The sequence below is a fragment of the Piliocolobus tephrosceles genome, chromosome 19, assembly GCF_002776525.5.
Source record: "Piliocolobus tephrosceles isolate RC106 chromosome 19, ASM277652v3, whole genome shotgun sequence".
NCBI lineage: Eukaryota > Metazoa > Chordata > Mammalia > Primates > Cercopithecidae > Piliocolobus > Piliocolobus tephrosceles.
The window spans coordinates 34465898-34476584 of record NC_045452.1 but is presented as its reverse complement, the minus strand read 5'-3'; the positions used below and the strand labels follow the sequence as shown (position 1 = coordinate 34476584).

Sequence of the window (10687 nt, the reverse complement as noted above, 5' to 3'; positions counted from 1 at the left end):
CCTCCCCAGGATGTCCCAAGGGGAAATCAGACACCTGGCCTCGGCCTGAGCATGCAGTGGCTCGGCAGGCTCACTGTGCAGCTGTGTTGCCACCATGCACATGGCCTGTGCTGCGACACCGGTGCCCTGTGAGTGGCTGGTGTCTGCTCCTGCATGCCCCACATGGTGGCCAGCAGGGACTTGGCACTGCCACCTGCCACAGCCACGCCCTCTCTCCAGCCAGCTGCCCCCTGCGTTTGTGCACTGACTAGCCAGGTTGTGGGAGAACTCAGGGATAAGTGGTTTTGTCAGATGTGGAAGCTGGCACCAAGACGCGGGCACACAGGAGCCGCACACGCCCTGAGGCATCCTCAGGGACGGCCCTGCCATGGGCTCTCTTGCTCCCCAGAGGAGGAAGCCACAGGAGCGAGAGTCTGAGTCCCTGGGCAGGACACCCCGCGGTACCTGCCAAGTGTTCCGACTGAGTCACCCCTACAGTCCTGTGAAGAGGCCGCCCCAGGACGGCACACCCAGGATAGTGGGCAGGGTGGGCACTGAGGCACGGGGACAGCCAGAGACCACCAAGACCACAGAGACCATCACTGTCCTGAGAAATGGGAGGAGGCTGGGGGCAGCAGGGACCTGCAGGTGGGGAAGGGCACTGCCACCCGGGCGTGGACTGGCACAGCAGTCTGGAGAGGGGAGGAGGTGGCCAGAGCAAAGGGGGCAGAGCCCTGCGAGGTCAGCCCAGCAGCTCCGGCCAGGCAGGCAAGGAAAGGGGGAGAGCCATCCAGCCCCAGGGTAAGCTTCCTGGCTGAGTGCCGTGTGAACCTCCCCACTGGGTCCACCTGTCCCCAGCTTCTCCCTGAGGTGGGGTGCCCACGCCTGGCAGGGGGTGTGCACTCCCGAAGGGAGGCCTATGGGGCCCAGGCTGCCAGAAGCAGTCACCTGTCCCAGGAGGCTCTCTGGCCTCTCATGCTCCAGGGCTGCCAGCCTGATGGCCTTGGGTCCCCAAGGACAGAGAGAAGCCAGCTCCGAGGGTCAAGGAAGGTCGGGCAGAGAAAGTGACCCACTCAAGGCCACGGGCACGCCCAGTGGGGACTCCTTGTGCCCCTGACATGGGCCTCTATCCTCTGGTGAGGGGGTCCTCCCGCCCACCAGTCCCCTGCCTTGGGTCCTCCATGGCCAGAGAGTATAGAGTACAGGCTGGCATCGCTGGTGCCCCGGCTCAGGAGCACGGGGGAGGGCTTGCCGAGGGGTTCTGGGTTCCAATCCCAAATCTCCCCACCTCCTGCAGAAGGGGGCCCCCAGGACGCCCGATCTGTGGAGTGGGGGAGGGGATGGAGCCACCTGCGCGCACCTCACCTGCTTACACCTGCCCTGTGGGGTGGGGCTGGCGGAGGCTGCACAGGGACCAGGGCCCACCTCACCTGCAGACACCTGCCCTGTGGGGTGGGGCTGGGAGAGGCTTCACGGGGACCTGTGCCCGCCTCACCTGCAGATGCCACACTCCAAGAAGCCCTTGCCATGGCAGAAACTGCGGTCTCTGCTCTGGTCCCGGCACCGGCACTCACACTGGGGAAGGACCCGTACGGTCACTGTGTCCGTGAAGCCCAGTGCCCGGATGACAAACGACTGCTCCTGGATACACTCTGTGGCCGTGACCTTCACCCGGAAGGTGACCTGCAGGGCAGTGCTGGGCTCAGGTGGGGACCTTCGGCGGCCAGGGTCACAGCCCGGCTTCCAACCCTCGCCTGCTGGCCTCTGCAGGGGTCGTGGGGGGTTCAGCGTGGGGAGGAGGGGATGACTGGATGACTGGGAGCAGGGAAGAGCTGATGCTCAGATCCGAGAAGCCGAAGTCAGCTGGCAAGGAGGTGCTCTGCCCGCAATCCCGCTCTGACCGGCACCAGGATCTCCCAGGCCACATCAGCAGAGACATGTGACACGCAGACAGCAAATCAAGATAAGCTGAGCACACTCCCACTCAGACCACCCAGCATGAGGGAATGTTCTGGTGAGAAGCCACAGGCAGGCCAGGCGCCGGAGCTCTTGCCTGTAATCCCAGCACTGTTGGAGGCTAAGGCGGGCAGATCACCTGAGGTCAGGTGTTCGAGAGCAGCCTGACCAACATGGTCAAAGTCTGTCTCTACTAAAAATATAAAAATTAGCTGGGCGTGGTGGCGTACGCCTATAGTCTCAGCTACTCATGTGGCTGAGTCAGGAGAATCACTTGGATTGTAGTGAGCCGAGATGGCGCCACTGCACTCCAGCCTGGGCGACAGAGCGAGACTCCATCTCACAAAAAAAAAAAAAAAAAAAAAAAAGAATCCACGGCAGCATTTAAGGAGAAACATGTTTGAAGAAATTCCAAAGTTATATTAAAAAAGTGCAATGAAAGCAAGTATCTTACTGAATATTAGTTCTCAGCCAGCAAAACAAAAACAAAAACAAAAAACAAATGATTGGATAATAAACTTCAACCTGAAAGATTAGGGAGGGAACTCAGTGTCCCTTCCTAATCACCTGTGTGGCCCATGCCTTCGTGTGTCTGTCAAAAAACAAAATGAAACACGCAGAAAATCATGAGAACGAGCCCACCCCGGGTCTGCATTTGTGCCTGTTCTGTGTGTCCGGTGTCTGCCCCCAGGGCCTGCAGCCATCACTCCATCCCTCAGTCTACACTGGCCTGACCCAGGGATTTGGGGTTCCAGGTTGATGAGTAGGACTCTTGGGCCAAGGCGTGTGCGAAGCACCGTCTGGACACCCTCTCGCTGACATTCATGACACCAGCTCCACAAGGAAAGTGTCTGGCCTCGGCCGAGAGGGGGTGAAGGAAAGAAACAGGGACCTGCCGGTGGATGCCGCCTGCCCCCACACAGCATCTGATGCCTGTGTGCCCCTCCCTGCCCCTGTCAGAGTGCTGGGATGGGGACCCTGGCTCCTTCTGGCTGTCCCCGGAGCCCCTCCGCGTGCTGGGATAGGGACTCTTGTGGCCAGGCTCACCGGGACATTGATCTGCACACCGTCGCAGTCACCTCTGGACTGGTCCCTGAGGGTCACTCCATTGCTGCAGAAGGAGTCATAGGTGACTTTCAGGGTGTCGGGGAGGGCGTTGTGATCCAGGAAGACCCTGGAGGAGAGTTTCTGCGGGCAGAGAGCGGCCACTCTTAGGGGCGCGTCTTTCTGCTGTCCTGGCCCTGCCTGGCCCAGCGGTTTAGACCCGTCTCCACTTCTCCTCTCCCTGCAAGTGACCGGTGTCAGCTAATGACACAGAGGAGAGAATAGCAGGATGTGCCGAGGATGGCGGGGCTGCCAGGGCCACAGTCCTGCCCCAAGACAGCCCGACCACAGGGACAAGCATGGAGCCAGGGTGTGAGCCTCAGGGGTGGGAGCTTCTGCTGCTCCTCAGCCTTGAGTCCCCAGGACCTAGCACAGGGCAGGAGCTGGATAAATTGTTCAAGCGATAAGAGAGACGGGGAGAAACAGAGAGGCAGAGACGGACAGAGATGAGCAGAGCCAGAGACAGAGATAGAGAGATGCAGAAAAACAGAGAGAGGCAGAGACAGAGACAGACAGAGATGGGGCAGAGACAGAGAAAGACAGACAGAGACAAAGACTGAGAGACAGAAGGAAATTGAGAGGAGGCAGAGGGACAGGTTCATAGGGGCATCAGGTTCATAATGGCCAGGGCGGTGGTGTCACCTGCGTCCTCTGTATAAGGACAGAAACACCTCGGGCAGTGGCTGGCACCCAGGAGGGTCTGCTCTGGGGGTTTGGGGCTCACAGGACGCTACAAGAAGCAAATGGCACCTCCTCCACAGGCCTTCAGTTTAATTCAATGACCCAGCATTTGTCAGAGGCGCTAACGTGTTGGGGTCCCTCAAGCCAGCAGGACTTTTGGCCTAGAAGGATCCAGGCCAGAATTCTCAGAACATCTCTCACCGGGGGGGGTGGATTCCCAGAGCAGTCTGGGACCTCTGGTGCCTGGGGCCCTGAGCGGTGCCTAGTGCGTACTTGTGCCTACCTGTGCCCACCAGGGCCCCAGGCTTCCCCAGGGAGCAGTCCAGGGTGCAGCTGGGCCATGCACCAGGAAGAAATTCAGCGGGTGAGGGCTTCTCTGGGGCTTGCCCAGGACAGGTGTACAGAGCAAGAGGAATTCCACCCCCCAGGGTGTCTTCCCAGGGCCCAAGTCCACCGTGGGGGTTTCCTGTGGCCTCCTCCCGCCCCAGGTGCACTGTCTCCCACCAGAGCTGTCCACCCCCCTTCCCCATAGAGACCCACAGAGAAGAGTCCGGCATGAAGAGGGCCTGAGCTTGGGTTTCAAGGAGCATCGCCCACACCATCGACAAGAGGGGACACGGAGCTCCCCGTGGAACTGCCAGGCCAGGGTGTCCTGGAGGCTGCAGCCAGCCCACAGGGCAGTGGCTCTCCTCCCAGACCACCCTCCTGCTGACCTGCAGCAGGAGCTGACCTGCAGTGGGGAGACTGCTGGCCACCCCATGGGTCCCAGCTGAGCGGTGTGGGAGACTCACATTGTAAGCGTTCTTAATGAGCTGGACCACATTGCTGGAGTCGTCAGACAGCTCCCCCACCGCTGACTTCGGGATGATCTCAGTGAGTTTCTGTTGGGCAAGAAGACCAGACACGGCATGGCTAGGACCTGTGCCATGGCATCTCCACGCACTGGGCTCACCCCAGGGGCTTCTGCACCTGCAGAATGGCTGGGACGGTCCTCAATGCAGTTTCTCACTTGGTCCCCAGAGTATGTGGTCAGCGATGTGTGGTAAGAGGTTCTTGGGGGTAAAAAGCCCTGAGCTGCCCGGGGCCATGCCTGGAATCCCAGCACTCGGGAGGCCTATGTGGGAAGATCTCCTCCTGCTCCAACTCCAGAGCCCGGGGAACCTATGGCAGGAGCCACTGGTCTCACTGTGGGCCCCAACACACCACGAGGTTGAGCTTGTAGCTGGGATATGGACCTGACGATGGACCCCTGTAGCTCAGCAACGTGCACTTTACAAAAGAGGCGGTCCCGGGCATGTTTCTTCCCCAAACCCCGAGTGCATCTCCTCAGCCTAAGCAGCAGGGCAGGGGCTGTGAGGCTGCCCAGCTGGGCAGAGCCCCGGGCGGGGGGAAGAGGGTGCCCTGAGGGTGTCCTGGTTTCCTGTGTGCCATTTTGAAGAAGATGGTGGTGATGGCCTTGGAATGGCCAGCAGGTCGGTCACCGTCCAGATGAGGATAATCAGGCCCTTTAGGGCGACTGCTCTGTGAATTCCCTGAGCGAGTGAGCTCAGTACCCACGATGCTCTGCCGACCGGGAACCACTGCCCCTTTCACAGATGAGGAAACTGAGGGCTTGCAGTAAGGAAGGGCCTGGGGTGTCCTGTGGTAAGTAACAGAGCTGGGTGTGAGGTGAGCCGCCCAGGGCCCGGTCCACCCTGAAGAACTGGGCACGTGGCTGTGTAAAGTTCAATGACAACCATCTCGTTCCTCCAACTCCACCCCGAAGAACTGGGCACGTGGCTCATAAAGTACGATGACAACCACCTCCTTCCTCCAGCTCAGTCCTTCTGTCCCTGTGGCCTCGGGGCCACACACCGTGCAGGCTGCCACGGGCGGAGGCTCCTTTCAGGAGGGTGTGCGGCGTTTCCTTCCTTCTAGCCTGGCTGGTGCCGACAGGACAGAACAACACTCATAGGCAGAGGGGGCTGCAGGGTGCCACCCTGACCACCGGATCATCATCTCCCTGTTTGGTCCTTCCTCTGTTCCACACTGTGTAGTGCTGTTGGATCCAATTGCTGCTCTCCTCAGAGACACACGGAGGGGGAGGCCCTCTGCTCCACGGGCTGAGGGCTGAGGGTCCCTGATGATGGGAGTCAGACCGTGCTTTCCTCCCAGAGGCCATGGCCTCCACATCGCTGCAGTGGAGATAAGCTCCCTGGCCTGGGGGTTGGGGAAGTCAGGCCTGGTTCTAACTGCACTTTCCATGCCCAAAGCATAGGTCACAGTTGTGCGAGGAGGGTTGTCCTTCTCCAGGTGGGGTGGACAGGGCTGCACAGACAGGAAGCTACATCCTTCTCGGGTGGGACAGATCGGGCTCTGCAGACCAGGGGGGCTGTGTCCTGCTCCAGGTAGGATGGGCGGGGCTGTTTCAAAGCCAGTGCTGAATCCTAGGGCTCCATTCGTTTGGTTTGGCTCCTGCCATTTGAGGCATTTATGGAAGGCTTGTCTCCGCCAACACGTGGCAGAAGGGTGTGTTCTCCGTGTGCACAAGCGGTGGTTTCCCTCGGGAGGTGGCCTGGTTTCTCTCCTGTGCACCTCTGACCTTTAGTGACTTTTGTCTGTATCCTCCCACCTCAGGCAGCGGCTGGCACCCAGGAGGGTTTGCTTTGCAATAAACCGTAACTGTGAGTTTACTGGTTCCTGAGCTCCGCAAGTCCTTCCAGCAAATCGCTGACCCTGAGGGTGGTCTTGGGAACCCCGACAGCACCTGAGCGACTTGAACGCACGAACCTGCTCAGGCCAGGCTGAACACATGGCACGAGCGGTAGAAATTCGGGATGAATGTATGTCATTGGGAGCCTCTGCTTCTAGGAGCAGAGCTGGTTATCGGCTGTGCTTCCTTCGTAAAACTCATCCCACTCCACGCTCCAAGCTTGTGAACGTTTTTGTGTAATTTTATCTTCGTGGAGAGTGTTGATATTCAAATGTATGTGAGCATAAAATAAGCATGTTTCCATAAAATAAAGAATTGTGCTATATTCCAGAAAAGAACAGAAAACATCACCAATGCCAAGACATGCTGTTAACACAGCTGAGTTTCAGGGACACGGAGGAATTCCTCCTCCTATCGACACGCAGGTGTCCTGTCCTGGACGGGAAGCCTCAGGCTCCTCACCCACGGGCATCTGTGACCCGGGCCGGCTGGCCCTCACGTGCCCAGCATGTGGGGGTGGCACTCAGACCTGCAGTGGCGCTGGGTCTGGCCTGCGGCTGAAACGTGCCCCTGCCCGAGAGATGCTCAGGACCCAACAGCACTCACCTCGTAGGTCTTCACCATCTTCCTGGTCACCGCGAAGATGGGCTGGATGTTGTTCTCAGCCAGCTTGTGCGCCAGCTGGCCCACCGATGGGTAGTCCTGGAGAAAGGAGGTCCTGCTCAGCTGGCCCCGAGTCTGAGATAAGCCTTCCAGGGGCCCGCCCCTGTCTGCCCCACTCAGCCTTAGCCCTGCCTGTGCTTCGGACCCTCTCGGGGGAAGGCTGGAGAGGCAGAGGCTCCCGTGCAGGAGTGCAGTGCAGACAGCCGCCATGGCCTCTGGGCAGCGTGTGCATAGACTTGGGCTTTCAGAGTCCAGGCATGAGCAGCATTTGAGGTGTCTCACCGTGGGACTGGGGATGTCCACGGGGCAGAATCCCAGCCTGCCCCACACGGTGGACCTGCTTTCGCACTGAGGGGCGCTCAGTTTCAGCAGAGGCCATGAGGGTCAGGTGCAGCTCTCCCCACCCCAGTTCCAGGACCCGACGGCCGTCCCTCCCCTGTCTGTGGCTCCGGCAGAGGACCTGAGTTTTGCATCTCTAAAGTCCTTTGCCGCCCCCAGAGCCTATGATGTCAGGCCACAAGAGCATTGCACCACGGCCAGAGAGGACAAGCCCCTGTGACCGGTGGTGGCCTCTGGGCCCACGGCTGATCCCAGCCAGAGGTCCTGGCCCCACCGAGCCATTGAGATGCCTCTGCAGAGAGAGGCTCGTCCTAACCCTGTGCATCCTGGGTCCCTTCTCGCCTCTGTCCCTCCCCACATTTCCCTCATGGTCCCTGCAGTCCTTCACCCAGCTCAGGCGCTGGGGGCAGGGAGGGGCCACACTGGAGGCAGCGGACTCAGGGGCAGCAGGGAAACCACAGAGGAGGCCAGGAGGAGGAGGAGGCGGATGCTCCGGGATGGGACCCTGGCCAGCGGCGGGGACAACAGGGCGCGGCTGTAGCCTGGGGGCGGTTACTGTACCTCCACAGCCGCTGACAGCCCAGGTGCAGGGGCAGTGGGGCTGGAGACCAACAGGGCCTGGGAGTGCCACAAGGGCGAGGCCAGGGCTCAGCCTGGCTGCCCCCACCAACCCCACCCTCCCCTGGCCTGAGGCTAGTCCTGGGAGACCCCACACTGCCACTTGGGGCTTCCAGAAGTTTCCTCAGGAATCTGCTCCTTGGGTTGGAAGGAGGCTCTGTAAGGTGGAGACCCCGCCTCGTTCCCTCCGTCAGTGGTGTCCTGCCAGGCGGTGCCCAGGTGCCTGAGGTGGGCACTTACGAACTCGTTGCTCCTCTTGTACATGTTGTCCTCCAGGTGACAGCGGCCGTCATTGGGGGTCAGGATGGCACCCAGCTTCCCGTCGCCCGCGAAGTGGAAGCCGTCGTCAGTGGCGAACACCAGCAGCCGTGTGACATTGCGCCAGCCGATTTCCTCCTGAGAGGAAAGCGTGGGGGGCGGGGTTACCTGCCTCGATTTCCCAAACCGGGCCCTCTGGAGCAGAGGAGACAACGCAGAGCTGGCGGGGTGGTCCAGAGGCTGGCGCTGGTGCCCCTTTCCCTTGGGTCTCAGGGACCCAGCCATGTTCCCCCAGATGCCACGCCCAGGAGGAGACAACGGCCCTCAAACACCCCCTGCGTGTGTGAGGCGCAGGGAGTGCAGGCACGCGTGGAAAGGCAAGGAGAGACACATGGTTGTGGTCCCTGCACTTCAGAGCTGGGAACAAACCCTCAGGAAACCATCCCCAAAGGGAAAAACCCTTGTAGACACGTGAACCACATGCAGAACCAGCGCAACACAGAGGAAGACGAGCCCGAGGGGGCCCGGCAGGCCTTGAGCCCACCATGGACAGCCTCTGGCAGGCGCGTTTGTGGGCTGTGCATGTCCTAGGCCGTGACCTCACACCCGTGAGCAGTGTGTCTACGCTGGGCCTGCAGGGAAGCTGGAGAGCTAAGGTGGGTTGTGAGGCGAGGACGGTGCACAGCCTCAACACAGCCCAGGGACGTGGCTGCTCCGTTAGGCTCACAGTCACAGACTGAGTGGGCAGGACGTGGAGAGAGACATGCACTGGGCAGCCAGGGCCCACCCGGCCTGGAGGGAGGAGGGCAGTTCCACCCCAGGAACCACGGGACCAGCTGCCTAGCGGCCCTGTTCTACCCTTGGCCACTCGCAAAATGTTTAGGCTTCAAAAGATTTGCCCAGGGTCACAAATTTAATTCACAGCAAACAATGAAATCTGCGCATGGTTTTCAAGGCCCCGTGGCCACTCCCGTCCTCCTGCCCTTTCCTGCATGGGCAGCAGCAGGGTGAGGGGCTGCCCTCCCCAGGCCCAGGCTGGAGTCCCTTAGATGACCTGCCAGCCAGGGTACCCCACTGCTCCCCCACAGTGCCTGACAGAGCCCCCAACACTGGGGGAAGCCAGGGACCCAAGCAGGGGCAGTGGCCTCACCGGGCAGGCGGCGACCTGCATCATGGCGTCCAGCCCACCCTCAGGTGCATCCAGGTTTCCTGAAATCAGCTGCTTCCCGACCTCTCTCTGAAACTGGTTGGAGTTGTCGGTCAACTTCAGCACGTGCCTGAAGGCAAACGGGGCCTGGCACTCTTTCTCCTTGTTAGGACATGGGTTTCGCAGCTTATCGGGGTGTGTGTTCACGAACGGCAGCACGGTCTTGTCCACGAAGGACCCGAAGCCTGCAGGGCACACGGAGGGGCTGGGGAGGCGGCAGGCTCGCCCCAGGTAGGAGGGCCAGCTTCAAAGGGGCACGAGGGCGAGCCTGTTTCCTCTGTCCTAGCAGGGAAGGGGAGAAAGCAAGGTGGCACATGTGGAGTGTGTGTGAGCATGTGTGTTGTGCAAGCGTGCATGTGAATGTCTGTGGGGGTGTGTGTGCAATCATGTACATGCGTGAGCACAAGTGTATGCATGTGTGTTCCTGCATGTATGTGTGTGACCAGGTATAAGTGTGGGCATGTGGACATGTGAGTATGCATATCTGTGCGTGTGCAGCCATCTGCATATGTGAACATGAGTGTGTACATGTGTGGCACAACTGTGTGTGCACATATTCCTGTATGCATGTGAGCATGTTCAGGTGTGGACACACCTGGTTCACATAGGTGACCAGGTACATATGTGGACATGTGTGTTTGCGTATGATTTGTACATGTGAGTGGAGACATACGTGGGTGATCAGGAGTATGCATGTGAGCATGTCTGTGTGTGCATGTGAGTGTGTGCACATGCAAGTGTGTGAGCATGCATTTGCATGTGTGAGTGTGCATTTGTACGTGAGCATACGTTCACGTGTGTAAGCATGCAATGGCGTGTAATCATAATTCCTGTGTAAGCATACATTCACATGTGAGAGCATGCATTTGTGTGAGCATGCATGTGTGTGAGCGTGCATTTGTGTGAGCATGCATTCACATGTGTGAGCATCCATTTGTGCGTGTGAGGATACATTCATGTGCGAGTGTGCATTTGCATGTGTGAGCGTGCATTTGCGTGTTTGAGCATGCATTTGTGTGTGCATTTGCATGTGTGAGCATGCATTTGTGCGTGAGCATGCATTCACATGCGTGAGCATGCATTTGTGTGTGTGAACATGCATTTGTGTGTGAGCGTGCATTTGTGTGTGTGTGCATTGCATGTGTGAGCATGCATTCACGTGTGTGAACGTGCATTTGTGTGTGAGCATG

At 59.4% G+C, this 10687-nt stretch overlaps 1 protein-coding gene across 7 annotated transcripts in view; it reads right to left on the bottom strand.

The window, feature by feature from the left end:
* Window positions 1-10687, bottom strand: part of ITGB2 (integrin subunit beta 2) — a 51557-nt gene that overhangs the window by 9219 nt on the left and 31651 nt on the right. For all 7 annotated transcript variants that reach the window (XM_031934609.1, XM_023193013.3, XM_023193006.3 and 4 more), the window contains exons 6-11: window positions 9441-9682; window positions 8273-8428; window positions 7019-7114; window positions 4512-4601; window positions 2983-3123; window positions 1475-1662 (exon numbers count right to left, since the gene is read on the bottom strand). In XM_031934609.1, the coding sequence (XP_031790469.1) occupies window positions 1475-1662; window positions 2983-3123; window positions 4512-4601; window positions 7019-7114; window positions 8273-8428; window positions 9441-9682 (913 nt within the window). The remainder of the gene's footprint in view (window positions 1-1474; window positions 1663-2982; window positions 3124-4511; window positions 4602-7018; window positions 7115-8272; window positions 8429-9440; window positions 9683-10687) is intronic.